At 35.5% G+C, this 16,943-nt stretch overlaps 1 protein-coding gene across 17 annotated transcripts in view; it reads right to left on the bottom strand.

Moving 5' to 3' along the window:
- Positions 1-283: 283 nt before the first annotated feature.
- The window catches only part of LOC117233031 (kinesin-like protein unc-104), a 33,538-nt gene continuing 16,878 nt past the window's right edge, over positions 284-16,943 (bottom strand). The window contains exons 5-30 of one of the 17 annotated variants that reach the window (XM_033492885.1): positions 16,385-16,730; positions 15,946-16,201; positions 15,666-15,668; positions 15,319-15,476; positions 14,884-15,023; positions 14,274-14,312; positions 12,282-12,416; positions 11,656-12,102; positions 11,062-11,264; positions 10,862-10,979; positions 9,977-10,149; positions 9,223-9,401; positions 8,608-8,745; positions 7,349-7,486; positions 6,891-7,009; positions 5,883-6,252; positions 5,704-5,794; positions 5,460-5,575; positions 4,772-5,312; positions 4,439-4,628; positions 3,854-4,101; positions 3,426-3,728; positions 2,552-2,839; positions 2,334-2,470; positions 2,156-2,257; positions 284-1,974 (exon numbers count right to left, since the gene is read on the bottom strand). In XM_033492885.1, the coding sequence (XP_033348776.1) occupies positions 1,875-1,974; positions 2,156-2,257; positions 2,334-2,470; positions 2,552-2,839; positions 3,426-3,728; positions 3,854-4,101; positions 4,439-4,628; positions 4,772-5,312; positions 5,460-5,575; positions 5,704-5,794; positions 5,883-6,252; positions 6,891-7,009; positions 7,349-7,486; positions 8,608-8,745; positions 9,223-9,401; positions 9,977-10,149; positions 10,862-10,979; positions 11,062-11,264; positions 11,656-12,102; positions 12,282-12,416; positions 14,274-14,312; positions 14,884-15,023; positions 15,319-15,476; positions 15,666-15,668; positions 15,946-16,201; positions 16,385-16,730 (5,078 nt within the window). In that variant the 3' untranslated portion in view covers positions 284-1,874. The remainder of the gene's footprint in view (positions 1,975-2,155; positions 2,258-2,333; positions 2,471-2,551; positions 2,840-3,425; positions 3,729-3,853; positions 4,102-4,438; positions 4,629-4,771; positions 5,313-5,459; positions 5,576-5,703; positions 5,795-5,882; positions 6,253-6,890; positions 7,010-7,348; positions 7,487-8,607; positions 8,746-9,222; positions 9,402-9,976; positions 10,150-10,861; positions 10,980-11,061; positions 11,265-11,655; positions 12,103-12,281; positions 12,417-14,273; positions 14,313-14,883; positions 15,024-15,318; positions 15,477-15,665; positions 15,669-15,945; positions 16,202-16,384; positions 16,731-16,943) is intronic. The other 16 variants (XM_033492894.1, XM_033492889.1, XM_033492887.1 and 13 more) reach the window with 16 other exon arrangements.

Raw genomic sequence — 16,943 nt, 5'->3', positions numbered from 1 at the left:
ATTTGAGGCTGTTTCATAACTACACACAAATTTTCAATTGTGAAATATATATATTATATACTTGGCAATATTAATTAAATACATTTACAATTTCAATTAAAAAGTAATAAATAATCAGTCTATCCCTTAAATTGGGGTGTGTAATTGCAATTTGATTACTACTATATGGTTATAAAAGTATAACATAAATTAAAATAAATAATTAAAGCTAATATGTACTGAGCAATAAAATTCATGTATATAAAAGAAAAATGATTAATGTCGATACTATCGGTTCGTTTCACCTAAATTTTTGCTTCAAAGGGTTAAAAAAGCTGAGTGCGTATATAACTTATTAAAGTACGGTTTCTCGTTCTTCATCGACACGTACGTCCTCGTTAACAAAATAAAACTATCAGACTCTACAACAGTATAGTAAGCAAAAACGGTAACAGAAGCGGGGCTCACTTTTGTGTAAACCTCCGCGTACAAACAACCGAGAAAATAATCCGCTTACAAATTTCCCATTTTATCTGCCGTTCAACAGAATATGTTGGTAATCGCTTTTCACTGATAACTCGGTTAGGTAAGTTTGATAGAAAAATTTGAATATAACTGAAATCAACGAAGAAAAATATTTCTTAAATGATAATAAGGATTATGCCAATAACTAACACTGACATAAAAGTTTTAACGAACGTTTGTACTGAATTAAAAATATACCTGACTCGACGTTTCGTCTAAATAATACTGCAAATTATCCGTATTGTTATTACGAAGTTTCTCTGTTGAGACAGAAAAATGTTTCCCTCGATCTTTATGTTTGAATACTGGTCTATACAGTAAGAGTACAAATTTGAGTGAAATTTGTTGTGACCTCGATATTCTACTTATGACTCAAGTATTCGTTATTCGAGGTGTAAAATGGTTAATACTACAGCAACACGAAACAAGAGGAAAAAGGATTATTTCGATAACGGTCATAATAGACAAACAGAATTACATAAACGAATTACTAACAATGAATTGTTCAACGATTACCGTTTAGAATTCGCGTTCGAAATCATCTGCACCCTTCTTGGTGTAGAATCTCTTATTTCTCTCTTTCCTTAATTCCTGTTCTCTTCTTCCTTTCGTTCTCTTTTTCTCTCTTTCTTTCAGACATAAACACTCAAAAATTCATAATTTCACTACATCGCCTTTTCCCTACTTCTCTCTCTCTCGTTCTCTCCCTCTCTTTCTTGCTTCCTCTCGCGCCACATCTTCTCTTTAATGAGTATACCTACAATGTGTATTCTCTTGCCTCGTTTTCTATGATCGTCTTAGGAATGTTTTATTTAGGCATAAATACGTTGCTCTTCACTGTATGCGTTCCACGCTTAAAAGAGAATCGCTTCGTACGACCGACTAATATCGAGAAATTCGAATATATTATAAGATAGGTATCGCGAGCTCGTGGTGATGTCTCATCAACGTTATTGTACATTTTGATCGTGTATCAAAATGAACGGAGAGACCATTGAAGGAGTATTTGCGATTCCGAAAGTAATAATGTCAATAATTCGAACACGTATAACCATTTTTTCTTTTTTTGTCAAAGGATAAACATGCCCTTGCATTTAAGAGTCATTCCGATTTTCATTTCTCTATTCGGTCGCCAGGAGTAAAAGGGCTGACGGGTAGTTAAATCAGATGTCACGAGATATTAATCGGCGGCTACCGAAGCTGGTAGTCAATCGTTAGTACGCATTTTTCGAGGCGTTTTAATAATCGAAAACTACCGAAAATCGAAAGCTACAGAGATCATGAGACTCGAAGGCCGAGTGCGACCAGCAAAGCACCTTTTCGGAGGCTTTTGCAATGACGCTCGTTACCTCGGCCAACGTGTCGGCCACTCACTTATTTTGGTTCGACTGTTGATCTATGGGCGGGACTAGACCAACAGGCGAAGCGTTATTCAGATTTGTAGCTGGCCCCTTGCGTGCTAGTTTTGACCTGTAACAATTGAAAGTATATTTCGTTAGTGAAATTTATTAACGTTATAAATAAATTTTTATGAATTATATGTTGTGATACAAATTTATAAATACTCTCAAAACCGAAAATCTTTATTTGTTCATATAAACGTACCGGATTATAGACTTTTTTAAATATAATTTCAAATGAACAACCTTACCTGATTTGACCAGCAAGAAGAGGATTAATAGCGTACAGCCAGTCATAAACCTCCTTATCTCCTAAAGTTTGCAATAAATATCCTCGATGTTTTGTAACGACGCTGTAAAATAAAGAATGCCGATTTGAGATGTCTAAAACGGATTACATCCACACGTAAATAACTTTATATAACTCACCTGAAAGTATTTGGTACTTTTACCATAGCTAATTGATCTTCAGAATATTCAACTTGAGCAGTAGCTAAATTAATGAGAGCTCTCTCCACTGGGTCCTTTTCTTCCCGAAAGATTAAAACGTATGGTCGTCGTACAGCCTAATAACCAATGATATTTTTAGTATATCAAACAATTCTAGAAACGGAGAAACAAAAATACTGTATTCAAGATATACATACCACCCAACGTTTCTTCCAACCATTAGTCTTGTGTTCGAGAACATTTAGGTATCCTTTTCTGGCAATAACCGGACTGATGCGAATTTCTTCGACTTCCGGCACGTAGAGTACCAAATTTTCCTTCGATGGGGAAGATGAACCCAATGGAGCCGGTGCGATTGTACACGGTTGATTAGCGGATTCACTGGCTAATATACTCTCCTGCAGTTCCTGCAGTCTAGCTCTCTCCGGTGAACTTAACCTAAGGATGCACGACTTAGATCTGCTCCATACTATTATACCAGCAGCCTGCAAGTAACACTCCAGCATCACCCTGACCGTGTCCAATTTTACTTGCGGTTGTCTTTGACTCGAAAATCTCGAGTCATCGTCTACCAATTGTTGTGTTTCAAAGTAGACAGAAAGCGATTCTTAGAAGCTGATTGCGCTAAAAGCGCGACTTTCACTCAGCGAAGCTACTCGAAACGTTGCGTAACAAACGATTATTGATCGTTCTTAAAAGCGAACGTGAATCGAATTTCGATCTGATACAATAATTTCATTGAGTTTGTTGCAAGCTCGTATGTGGAAGAGACAAGTCGACCTTCAAATTGAATCGAATCCTCGCAATCTTCACTCATAATTGTTAAGAAATATTTTTGTTTTTCATTTCGAGATATTAGTTATCCAGTTTTTAATTTTACACTTTTAATTTACATTTTATTGGCATTAAATTGTGACCGATGATAATGTGAATGAAGAAAGAGAGTATCGTTTTTCTTTGAATCTCGAAAAACAAATATCTATTTTTGCCATCGAGATAAAAATACGATGATGCGACGAAGCGTGGACAACCGCTACTAGCAGGAGCACTCAGGCATGCGGGGAGGGTTACCTGCTCTAAGTAATCACTAGCTCTCTCGTATACTGACTCTTGGGACGAGGATGATATCACCGAAGATATCATAGATGCCGTCATATCGGCCATAGTGTCTTCTCCGGGTGAAACGTCGGACAATAGAATGGGTTCTTTGCTTGGAATGCGACCTTGAATAAGTTTGATATACTTTGTGGCTAGTTCTTTTTCTCTTTCGGTCATCTCCCAAGGCTCGTAAACGTCTTTACTAGTTGAACGCTTCAATTTCACCGGGCTGGCATGCGTTTCATTCGTCGCTTTCGCCATCATGTTGCAGACCTCCTGTATTGAATAAACATAATGGATGTATCTCGTTTGTTTAACTTTCCTTCACCTCTACTCAAATGCTTAAATATTATATAAAGATTCTTAGATCTTTATAAGACTAAAAATATAAGATACTTTACCTTCTCACTCTTTGTGAAATCATGAGATATTTTATTGCAGAATGACACTTTGTCGATACCGAGCTTTTCTCGTAATAATAGCGTGTGTCTTACTCTTTCCACCTCTTCCAATCTTGTCAATTTTTCTAACTCCCATTGGTGATCGAATATTAAGCTATCTCCCCGTGGTCTCCATCCATGAAGATTTTCCTCTCCTCTAACATACGTAGAGCTGGTGTCCAATACACGCCGTTGTCTCCTCTGAACGCCTGCAAAAGACAATTGCAAAAGTGGGGTGGGTACTGAATGTGGGAAAAGCGAAATGTTAAAAAGAAGTATGAATATGTTTCGTCTTGGCCAAGATTGGAAATTTCTTTGTCGAAATAATTTAAGAAGGAATAAAACATAACGAAGAAAATTGCCAATTCGTTAATAACATGATATAATAGTCATCGTGATTGTCACCGCAGCTTATTATTATATAATCTAATAATGTAGTAACATCTTTCTAACAAAATATCCCCTTTCTCTAAATTTGTGCGACTATTATATCGACAAGGAGGGAAAGGATCAAGAGGGGTCTACGCTAAGGGTAGCAAGACAAACCTGGGCTACCTGCTTCCGAAGAACGACGCAAGACCAGCTCGTAAACACCACTGAGTCTGTTTGCTTCTTGATTGCGGTAGCTTCCGCTGAATAGATGCTTCAGAGAACGTGGCCCTACTCTGGCGTCTCTGCCATAAATGATCATACTCAGGTCTTTCGTGATGATCGCTGGTCTTCCACAATTCTCCAACTAAAAGAAATGATATAAAGAAATAAATCAGAGAACGAATCTTATGGAGGCATTTAATCTCTATTAAATATACAACGCATAATCTATGATTAAATCTCTAATAAATATATAATACAAAACATTCAAATAAAGAGTAAGCGTACCTCGAGGTAAGCAGAAATTGTCATGAAGATTTGTTCTCCGTAAGCTGTAACTCTATTGAGCAAGGCCGAATTATGAAGAGAACTATCCCACGCTGCCTCGAATCTGAACATGCATCTATCATCACCAGGTACTTCTAGATATTCGCCAGGGAAAAGCCCTAACGAAAGCACCGACGAATCATTGTCCTCTTCCTCTGGTTCTGGCGTGTTTCTAATACGTCCGACGACCAACTCTCTCACATCTTTCCATCGCAGCTCAGACGCTGGTTCGTGTACAATGGTAATTCGAATCCGACGCTGGATTCCCTGATGGAGCAAAAACAATCCACGACACGGTAGATCGTCGCTATGGTCGACCACGGATGGTACGTATTCACCGTTCGGCGCTAACTCGCAAATCTCAAACCAAACTAATACATCGTATTTCGCGTGCACGTGTGACGTGCTCGGAGATGGTAAAACACTGCCGAATTTCGGTGAACGTACGGGTTGACTGATAGGTATAGATGGCGGAAGCATTCTCTTCGGTGGTTGTCTTACGCTATGAAATACAATGCAACTGAGTTTATTCGTGATTTAAGAAAGACAATAATATCTTACCAAATCGTTATAACTAATCATCTTAAAGATTAAAGAAGACAATATCTTGTCGAACTGATAGATTTCATAGAAATTATTTAATGCTTACTATTCCAGTTTTGCATCTTTATGCAGAGGATGTTGCTGATAGTGTCCAAAAACTTCGAAAACGATTGGCTGAGTTTTTAGATATTCCAAGAATGATTTTGTTACCGTCACCGTGATCTGAACAGTATACGAGAAAAAAGAATAAAGAAATACATAATCGAAGTTGATCATATATAAATTATTTCTTTTTTTTTATTTAATGCAAATTATTTGTTATTTCTTATTTTAATGTAAATGTAGCTTACATTTTGTACGTGATAAAATCCAGGAGGACATCCTTTTCCTGTATTTTTTACTGGCTCAGTTGAAAATGCTTCATCGTGTCGGTGCAAGAAACTAAATATAACGCATCATAATCATACATTAACTATCAATTTCTTACATAAAATATCTTTATTATTGTATTATATCAAACTAAACGTACTTGAATTGGCAAAAAATGTCAGCATATTCGGTGGAAATGCCCATGGCCTGTAACACGGTAACCCTGAATGTGAATTCAGAGCCAAGTTGCAAATGATCCGGTAGATCCTCTTCCTTCATGTCGCTGGAAACTGAGCTATCCCCTCTGCCACTGTCTGCATCGCCGATATCGTCTTCGTCTTTCACCTCCTTTTGCTCGTTGTGGCCCTCCACGACGCGTTCCTCGTGTAACAGAATTTGACGGTTCTTCTCAAGAGTCTGGGTTAACAGAGTGTTGCGTTTGTTCTGCTTTTGATTTCCAAACAAGTCGTCCTCGAAAGAAATTCTAGCTGACTGTCTGACGCCACTTGAGTATTCACTGTTTTCCTCTTCTGGAACAAGGGTTCGTTACGAAAATCCTACGCCAGAATACTTTTTCTACAAAATATAACGCGTTTCGTGTTCTTATCGATCGCGTGCAATAAATTTCTCATTATGACTGATATAAACTGACGTAAAGACTTCTGATATTTAATACAAGCAGTGATATCCAAGTAATAAGCGTATGTATTGAATAGTATGTAAAATATATTATGTATATATATTTACTTATTTAAATGTGTATATGTGGCGAATAGTAAAATATATTATTGTAACATCTTTTAAATACTAAATTTAAATTTATATGAACAATAGTGAACGCGTATAAATATTTTAATCCACAGAGCAAGGAAACGATACAACAGTAAAATTATATGACAATAACGTAATTTTAATTACTTCTTTAATTACTTCTGAAATAATTCGTGGAACTGTTGTCTAATTTCATTGTATCGACATTGTTTCGCAATCAATTGTATTACTGGTAATATACATGTAGGTATACGCATTTCAACGATGCGGTTAACTTAAGATCGCCTAATCAGTCACATAATATGTATTTAATTTCCCCCATCAGAGGAAATAAAGGAGTTAAATAAACTTAAGGTAGGAGATAATAAAAGAAAATATACAGACACTGATTACGTACCAACAACAGCTTGCACAGCTACACGCAAGTAGCCTTTTACGTCTCCCTTTTCGTTTACTATCGCTACTTTGTGGATCAATGGTACGGGATACATAAGATTGCTTAGATATACGAAAGACCTATGGCAACAAACAAATTGTACATTTATTACCAACGTTTTTTTATAGGGCCGTAAACGTCAAAATGCTTCGACACTACAAATACAACTCAAAATATTTCATATTAATAAAACAAAGTTTATTAAAATATTTGGTTCATTTATCAACTAGGTCGTTAAATATTTATAAAATACAATTTTTGGTAATGGTTATTTTGTAAAATGTACTCTTCACTGTCTCAAAAAAAAGTTTATGAAGATTCGTTTCATCTGTCAGCTAGATTGTTAAACATTTATAAAAAAGATAATCTAAAGCATAGATTTTGGAAATGTTTGATGTTTAAAAAGGTTTCTTACGAACCTGCCAACCATTCGGAACCAGGGAAAACGGTCGTAGAATGGATCACCTCCAGTGATGGACTCGATATTAAAATCCGGGGATGTCGGCGACAATTCTGCCTCGTTGTGATACATTTCTCGCATCAGTTCAAGTCTTTGTCTGCACAAAAGCGAAAACGTCGAATCTCCGTTGTTAATCGGTTCATATTTTTCTTAGCCATAAGATAAAAACGTAATCAAACATTGTCGAGAAGCACAGTGAAGGACACTCTGTACATAATACTACACCGTATGCGTGGTGTTGTGTTCGGATGTATTCGAAAGTGGTATGACAGATATTGTAGATGTTCAAATAAAGGGACATAACATGAGAATTTTAGTGTCTTTTATTTTTCTTAAACGGTGACTGAAATTTTCGTAAAAATGCAAGTTCTATTTCATCTAAATAATAAAGTTGATATATTAAGGACAACATTTTACATACTTCTGCTGTCCCTGTATTTTCATAGTAAGAAAGAGTTACGTTACGAGTTACGATGATATAGAACAGCTAGAATATTCTATATGATTTTTGTCAAAATTATTCGATCATAGTTGTTTAATCATAGTTTCGTGTAATTCGCAGTGACACGTGCACGGTGAAGTCACGAAGCGATAATGTGAGAAAACTTCAGCAGCAAGGAGCGCACGTGTTCAGCGGGACGCAATTGAAACGTGTACAGGAGTTAAACCCTTCGACTAATTTTCAGTTAATGCCAATCTAATAAATTTGATTATAGATTTCTTTAGTCAATATGTAGAATATACAGACTATTTCTCTCATTTCATTCTAATCGTTGAAACTGGCACAACGAAACTCTAGACTGCCTAAAGAGGAAATAAAAGAGAAAAATGTAAATATACTAAAAAATAAGATGCAAAATAAGATAAAAGAATTTTGTAAAATATACGGAGGGGTTAATTCCGCTCCGATTGTTAATATCAAACAGACTAAACACGCTTGGCCATGCAGAGATCCTTGATCAATGTACATTTTCGTTGAATTTAGCACAATTGCAAAGCGAAAGTATATTTCGTTGGTAGGGAAGAGAGGAAGAATAGAGAAACTGTTTAAATCAAACAGACAGTGTACTGAGACGTAGCAGAAATACGGTGATAAGACGAGATTAAGACCGACATTTTGCACATATTCGTATATATAAAAAATTTAACAGAGTTAGAGGATGGGCGTGAAGCGTGTGACGATAAAGAGGAAAGAGTCTCACGCGTTCGAGCACCAACCTCGAAGGCAAAAGATTTGCGAGCGAGAACTTCGGATTAGAGTAGGCGGTTAGACATTGGAAAATATCCTCTTTGGCCTCCGGAGTGCTGGGGCTCGAGTCCTCGTTGTACACGTGTCGCATCAACTCCAAGCGCTGTCTATAAGTTAACACGTATTACTTGCGTGAGTGTCCCTGTGCGGTTTCATCCAAGCACGCATCTAATTAAAAGCGATGGTAGATCTTGATCCGCGAATCCGCACTCTTATCAGTTCTTTAATCGACTCACTATTCGATCGTACGACGAATTTAAAGTGCTGCCAACACACCGATTCTGATCGTATGGCCGAGAATAAAGAAATTGATAAAGGAACGATATTTTATTTTTTTCGCATTTGATACTGATATTAGAAAAAAGAAATGAGATTATAAAATAGCTGGTAGCTATCATATTCGGTACAAATAATGGCAATAAGAAGAAAGGTGGCAATAAGAAAGCTTTCTGATATCTCGTTTTACTCGAGAGATATGTACTAGAGTTTGAAATAAATTATGTGACTCACCCTGTATATATAAACATAAAATGATAAGGTAAAGCATGTTCAAGAAATGAAATGTCAAATAAAATGTAACACACCTAAGTTTATCGAGTGTCCAGTAATGTGTCGCGCCATTCTTCGTGTCTTGAACTTCTACAGCAACTATAGTACGCGGGAATGGCCTTTCTTCTTCTTCCTCGTCGTCAATGACAGGTAAGAGATCCGAAGGAAGCGGCGAGTAAAGCGTATCCGTGAGCAAAGTAAACTGGAATTGTACCTAAAAAGGATATATATGATATTTGTGAAGCAAAAGTAGAAAAAGCTTTTATCGCCTGGAATAGACATAAAGATGTACCGTTGTGAAAAAATGAAACGACCAATGAAATGTTAAATTATGAAAGTGATGGTGAGGTACGAAACAAGCGGATGGAATTAATAAAACAAAATATCAGTGATGAATAAAAGATTAAACAATTAGATCAACAAAGGATCGATATGGGAATGTAAAGTCATTACTTGCGAATACAAAGTATTTTTTTGACTATTAGAACGTCAAAAAGGGGGTACGCAAAAGTGCATTAATTGTGAAATTTGAAAATCTGTTAAGTTTCAGTAATTCAGGCTTAAATTAATATTATGACCGATGACTGATTAACAAAAAGCTTTTTTCGAATAATTTATTTTGAAATATTTGATTATCTTTGTGAAACTGATCAAATGTTCATGATGGCTCTTGAAAGAATGTCAAAAGATATGATGAAAGATATGAATGTTGATGATTCATAATCAAGAAAGAGCCGTATAAAGGTTTGAGTTTTCGTTAGTTCATCGAAGAATGAACCACGGATGTACCTTCTTTTTGAGTTCGACAGAAATAGCGTTAGCTTCTTTGAGGAATATAGCGTTGCCCCATAGATCATCCCGAAGACTTGTGAATTGATGATATTTCCACTTGCGGAAGGCCCAAGCGGCCAGTTGGAACTCTCTCTCGGTCCAGTTGCTCTCTGCGTCAAACAAGGGGTTGACTGAAATGCAAGCCATTACCAGGCAAAACAGTCAGAGAAGCCAAGCATTTCGTGGATACTGGTTCCTTCGTTAAAAGAAGCGACTGGCATTCTGTCCACGATCAGATGATACACCATTTCATTTTGCGACAAGCGATCTTTCTAAGAAACATACCTCGAGACTGCCAACAACTTTTTAATAATGGGGAAAAAGTAAAAATTTCAGGAGCACAAAAGAAATATAGTGATGTCATACCGGTTAACTACATGCGTGCATCGCAAGTTAATTGAAAGACAAAATCGAACAATCAACGTACATTCAGAGAACATATTATTAACAATTCGTTACGTACCACCATCTGATCGTCTCACAGATCCGTACAATGATAAAATTTGTAATGGAATGAAACTGAAATTATATGACGGACAACGGTGTATGCCCCTTTAGTTAGACTTTTCTAAAAAAGTTTACGATATAAACTATAGGTGAGTCCATTACAAATTCAAACCTTTTAACGAAAGGAATATAACGATCTATTACATATGTGATCATTCCTCATTCGTATACAGAACTGTGAAAAATGTTTGATCAAAGATCACTGGCTTGAAATTATGATAGTTCAAGCCATAATTGTTGATCTTATACTATCTTGCTTACGTGAATTTCAATAATTGTAAAAAGTCAGAATATGCTATATCATAACTTTAAAAACCATTCAATATGTGTACTCACCGAAAATATCTTCCTCGATATTGTTAAAGTCTTCGGGGGTATAACTGCTGTACATTGACATCGTCATGCTTTGTTCCTCAACCTGTCGTTGCAGTGCGTCTATTCGGGCCTCGTAGTTCTACGTAAAAATACAAGAAACCATATGTATGAATATTCACATTGAGTATCCATTGAGTTTATAAAATATTAGTTGTACTTACCTTTCTTTGCTCTTCGAACAATTGGTCCGCCTCTTCCTTCTCTTTACGGAATTGTTCTTCCAAAGCTAATAATCTCTTCTCCATCTCAGCTTTTAGATCAATTCCTTGTTTTTCCAGCAATTCAATCTGTGCAAAGTTCCAGTCGACTGTTTCTCCATTTCCAGGAGTTTCTGCTGGAGATCCCTTCTCTCTTCGTTCACGGACTGCGCAGTCAACAAAATATCTTTTTTCACATAATATCATTGTAGACATGTTGGGTTATAGGCGGGTCTCTCCTCATTAAATATAAGATAACGTAGATAAAGCTATATTTAGTAATAAGATAGAAATAAAGAATGTAATAAGAATAACTCTTAGAACAACTTTTTCAGTTCTGAATCTTTCAACAGTTCACACATAACTTCCATCTGCCAATCATATCGCACTCTTAAAGATTACACACGCACAATACACATTCTTGCCGTACGTAGTCAAATTTAAATTTAATGCCCAGTCTTCCATGCTTGCACGAAGCTTATTCTTACTGGAGGCATTTAGGTATAAATGGTATCGAGTGTAAAGGGTTAAGCATAGAACAAAGTATACACTACTTACCCTGATCAGGATGATTGAATCTGAACACATGATTCTTTCCTAAGATGACGCGAGATCCGGTCTTCAGAACGATCGGTTCAGTGACCTCACGTCCATTAACGTAAATTAAAGCTCCTTTCTTCGGAATCAGGGTAATAATACCCTCGTGATTCTCGAAGACGCAGTGCTCGCTCAGTATGTGAGGACCACATAACTGTATATCTTGCGGTATGTTAGCTTCGGCGCTACCGATACGTGTGAAGCCATCCTTGATGTAGTAAATCAAACACTCGGACATGAGCGGATCCTCATTCAGATTCACCAAGTGAGGAGTCTTTTTTGGAGAGAATACACCAACCGTGACTCCATCCTCTTTCACAGCAACCCCCATTTCGGCGAACACCGCCTCGCGTTGTAAACGAATTATCTCGGTTCGTTTCAGCTTCTCTTCCCATGTTTCATTCAATTCTGAGAAGTAAATGACAGCAAATTTCGTATGCTCCTAATTTTTATCATTTCGTTTAGTGTTATATATATACATAATTGTTTCAAATAGCGTTCTTTTTTAACTTAAAAAAAATATTTATCTAACCATAGAATTTATTTTCGTGTATGTAGTTTGTTAAAAAAATTAATATTTCATTTACCGGCTATAAGTTTTTCTGAAGCTTGCAATTGATCCACTGCTTCTTCAGCGATAGTCGATGTGGTGTGAGACGGGATTCTGGGCCGACTTTCCTTCACGTCGTCCTCGCGTTTGGTTGCTCGGACGATTTCATCCCCTGTGAGATAAATAGAATCGAATAAAGATATAGAAAGTATAAGGGGTTGAATTTAGAATGGCGAGTCTCAGCCAGGGGTATAACACGCGTCTCGGAAACATCAAAAGCCATAACTAAAGCAGTGGCGTAAGTGAAAGAGAAAATTTTTGCCAAGATCTGTCCCATGATCCGTATCACAATGAAAAATGTTCTTTAGAAAAAACAGGAAATAGAACATGTAATTTAGACATTCTCCTTCATGAATAAAAGCTGTTATTATATTATTTCATTGAACAGAGAACTTCTTTGAATAATAATATATATTGTATATAAAAGAAAGTTGTTTCAAAGTTATTCACGTACATGAAAATTAACACATTAAAACTTATATCTTTTTTCTTATGAAATACCAAAGGATTAAATTTTACAAAATATTAAAAATTCATTTTCTTATTTTGATTATCGCATATAAAGCAACGTTCTATCTTAAAAGAAATTAGGGATGAAATTCAATGTGAAATCTCTGATTATAAAATTGAGATTGCATACTTCACAAATTTTTGAGAATAAAAAATATCTTCGTGGCATACAATACTGTAAAGATGACAAATACAAACGATCCGTATATATTTATGCAAATCAAGCGCAGCGCTCAATCAAATATTGCTATCCAGCTACAATGTTCATTAAACTTTGGTTGAAGTCTAGTAAACGGTGCTCGTGTCACTGCGTCCGAGATGCGTTCGAGATGTTCATTGTCGAGTGCCATGCAATACCTTTAGGCTGGTTCGGGAACAAAGTGATGGATCTAAGTGGATAATAAGCGAGGCAAACAACACGTGTTTACTGGAGAGGAATTCTGACACAATGGAAAACTATAAAGCCTGAATTCATATGTGGCCGCTCGACGCGAAATGAATTGTAATTACATGTTTACATATCATTTAAGATTCTCTCGAAGACGCTAACAAGATTTTTCTAAAGAATGATATTATGATGACGATGATACATTGATCTCAGTCAAATTGTTCGGCTCATAACACAATCAGTTACATTTTATATGACTATTTTTTCCTTATAACTATACTACAGATGTTTATATATTTAAAAGTGCAAAAATATACAGAATGTATATAATATACAAAAATCCTCATTTAATTTTTATTTCTTTATTTGTGTTTATAAAAATATTAATTTCCATCAACATCCACAATCTACTTAGAAGTTTATCTTAGAGAAAATGCTACCTTTCTGAATTTCCGATCAATATCGAATTACTTGTAACGATTCGTTTTTATCGGTTAGTTACAACAATCTATTGTAATCCAAAAAATATGGTAATATCGTAACGAATGATTAATTGTAACAAGGATCAAGGTATCCGCTTATCCTCATATGCTGCTTACTAAAATACTGTACCGAAAAATCCATCTGAGTGACTCGATTGTACATTGGTTTAATTTAACGTTGGTTTATAAAATACACAAGAATGTTGCGTTCTATGCAACCATACGATGTGTCCTTTCTCTATTATTCATGTTCATTCTTATATTTTTTTTAACGAGGAACGCTAAAAGCCGCTAATTATGCAGCCTACGAGAGGCAGGAACAATGATAATCATTAGGCACTGGTTATCACAGGGTTGTATATATATGTTAAAGGAAAAAACAGAATGCGTATCGCGAAGCATATGTAAAGAGAATTTTGTCGGAAAATCGACAAAAACACAGAGAGATAGAAATAGATAGATAGATGACACGCATTATGCACTTGGCCGTGAATGAAGCGGACGTTCAAAGAACAGGCGCAGAAGAGTGATCGATTGTCTGGCTTTTATAAGACTTTTCGTTGTGTGGATTGTCGGTTATTTTACTTACTAGATTCTTTCTTTTCATATGTGACTTTACCATCTGGCCCTACGTCAAGCACAGGGGAAACAAAGAAAAAAAATGTACTATGTAAATGGTGGCTTGTCTACCGCGCACTACTTTTTTACAATTTGTCTCTCCTTATTTTTTTATTTCTCTCTATATCTTTTTGTTTATCATCGTTTGTCCTTTCCATCAACTTGATATATTTTTACAGTAATATTTCTTTTCTCTTTTACACGAGCAAGTTTACTAAAACGCGTAGAACACTGCGAAAAATTATTTTTGCAACCTATTAAATCATTTATAGCATATTTTCTTTTTTTACACGGGAGGAATATCAATGATCAAGAAAGAGTATCGTCTAATGGAAGAAATACCATATTTCGTTTACAGTTTAACCAGTGTTCAAATATTACTCTTCCGTAAAAAGTATTTTCATTATAGAATTATTAGAAAACGTAACAAACCAACCCTGACAGATTATCAGGCACACGCAAATGTGCTCAGATTACTAGACTTTCAATTTCAAATGTCATAAAATGCCTGTATGCCTGTATAGAGAAAGAGGGCATCACTCTTTAAAATTCGGGTATTATATGGTGAAAAGCCAACTTACCTTCTTGCACATCAATACCCTCTTGTTTCAGCAATTCCCGCAATTTTTGAATCTCTTCTTTGAGTTCTCTGATAAGCTTCGCGTTCGCGTCTTCGTTGACGACGGCTTTGCAAACTATTTGTTTCGCTCTGTCTGCGTATCTGTAGTTTACCAAAGTAAAAATAATAAAAATAATTATCCACAAAAGTAGATATGATAGTAACGGGAACAATTACAAAAAAACTTATATAGTTAGCTATTTTATATAAATAAACTATCGAAGAAAGGAGATTTATTCATATCCATTAAATTTTTTGATGCCAAAAATTCTTACAACTCTAAATAACTATGCACTGGAATCGTCATGAGACTTTTGAGAAAACAAAAATGCTTGAAAAAAAGATCAGTTAATAAAGGTGAAAATAGCAAAATTACAAGAGTGATGAGTAATTATACCGTAAGGTGGAGAGAGTTTCATCGTAATTGATGTCCGCTGGACTCACTGCCGCAATCATTGCTGTTTTAGAATTACCTCCTAGATTTTCTCTCAAAAGCCACGTTAGAACAGAATCTCTATAGGGGATGAAATCAGCCTTTTTCTTCTTTTTAGTCGCCTAGATGACAACAAGGACTCATTCACTGTCCATCTTGTATACAAAAATTTAGCAGACTAACATTCAATGTATTTCAAAGTATAAGTAATTATCACATATTTGACGAATTAAAAATATTACGATACATTTGATTTGTAATATTGTTAAATTAAATAAGTGAGTTAAAAGATCATGGATACACGAACTTACCGCCTAAAAATCCATAAACGACAGTAGAGTAAACAGAAGACATGGGTTTCGTTAATGTGAAATTTAGGCAAAATCTACGTAACTTTGAAAGGATAAAATTGTGCAACTTCTGTACAACCAATTGTACAACGTATCCATTTTTTATATGACTTGTGTCAATAAAATAAAAAAGCAATTTCATCGTAATGTTACGTTCCCTCATACGAGAAATATAAATTTCAAATCGTCTTCCTACTATGCATTATACATTATCTTTTTATAGGTAAAAAATATTGCTTACAATTTCAGCAAGGGCACTGATAACCTTTCCAAGGGTCGTCAAGCTTTTGTTAATATTGGCACCTTCTTTCAACCTCGTACCCTTTGCACCAGTAGAATCAGCCCTTTCAGAACCCGCCAAATCGACCAGGGAGATTTTGCTGACTTTTTCTGTCACTAATCCTGTTGCAGAATCCTGCTTTTGTTGCGTGAAGAATATCGTAAATACGGCATGAGATCTGCTAGACGTTTCGTTCATATTTGTGGCTGCTACCGTTCTGAAAAAAGAAAATAAGATATGAAATAAAATATTTTGAAATAAAATATCAAATATATTTTATACTCCCAAATATATTTTATATCAATTTTTATAATATATTATATAGTAATCATAATCTTAATCAAAATTTTAATCAATTTGAATTATTAAATTTCATTAATTTTGTATTTAATGTACATACCTTGCCTTGTTCCCTTCATCGATAAGATCATGAATATCTTGATACGACATCACCGCCAATTTGGACAGGTCCTCAACGTACGGTCCAAGCAGAGGATGCTCCCGTACACGAAGGTTTCCTTTGTTCTTGGGATTTAAGAGATCCCGCACCCTTTCGCAGTATATTTCCATATAACTCACTTCAACAGAATACTTCAGGCACTCATTTGAATTGCGACTGATTTTTCTAAAGAGGTCCTTGCAAATTTGAGGTATTATTCCCTCTTGACCTTCTTCTTGTTTACCCATCATGGTGTACGATTTGCCAGCACCGGTCTGTCCGTAAGCGAATATACAGACGTTGTAACCTACGTGTTAACAAAGTCATTGTTCAAATTAATTATTAATTAAATTTTCAAATAATTAAAATTAGTAGCTAAAACTATATCGTGTCGTACATATACTGTTGGTCATAAGTAGTAAAACTCTTGCTGATATTTGATGCAAATTGAATAATTACTGAATAATTACTGAATAATTGAATAATTGATAATACATATTAAATAATAAATTTTCACTAT

Source organism: Bombus vosnesenskii, unplaced genomic scaffold (assembly GCF_011952255.1).
Source record: "Bombus vosnesenskii isolate JDL3184/JDL3185 unplaced genomic scaffold, Bvos_JDL3184-5_v1.1 scf7180000013294, whole genome shotgun sequence".
NCBI classification, from domain to species: Eukaryota; Metazoa; Arthropoda; class Insecta; order Hymenoptera; family Apidae; genus Bombus; species Bombus vosnesenskii.
This window is presented reverse-complemented; position numbering and strand designations above follow the sequence as displayed.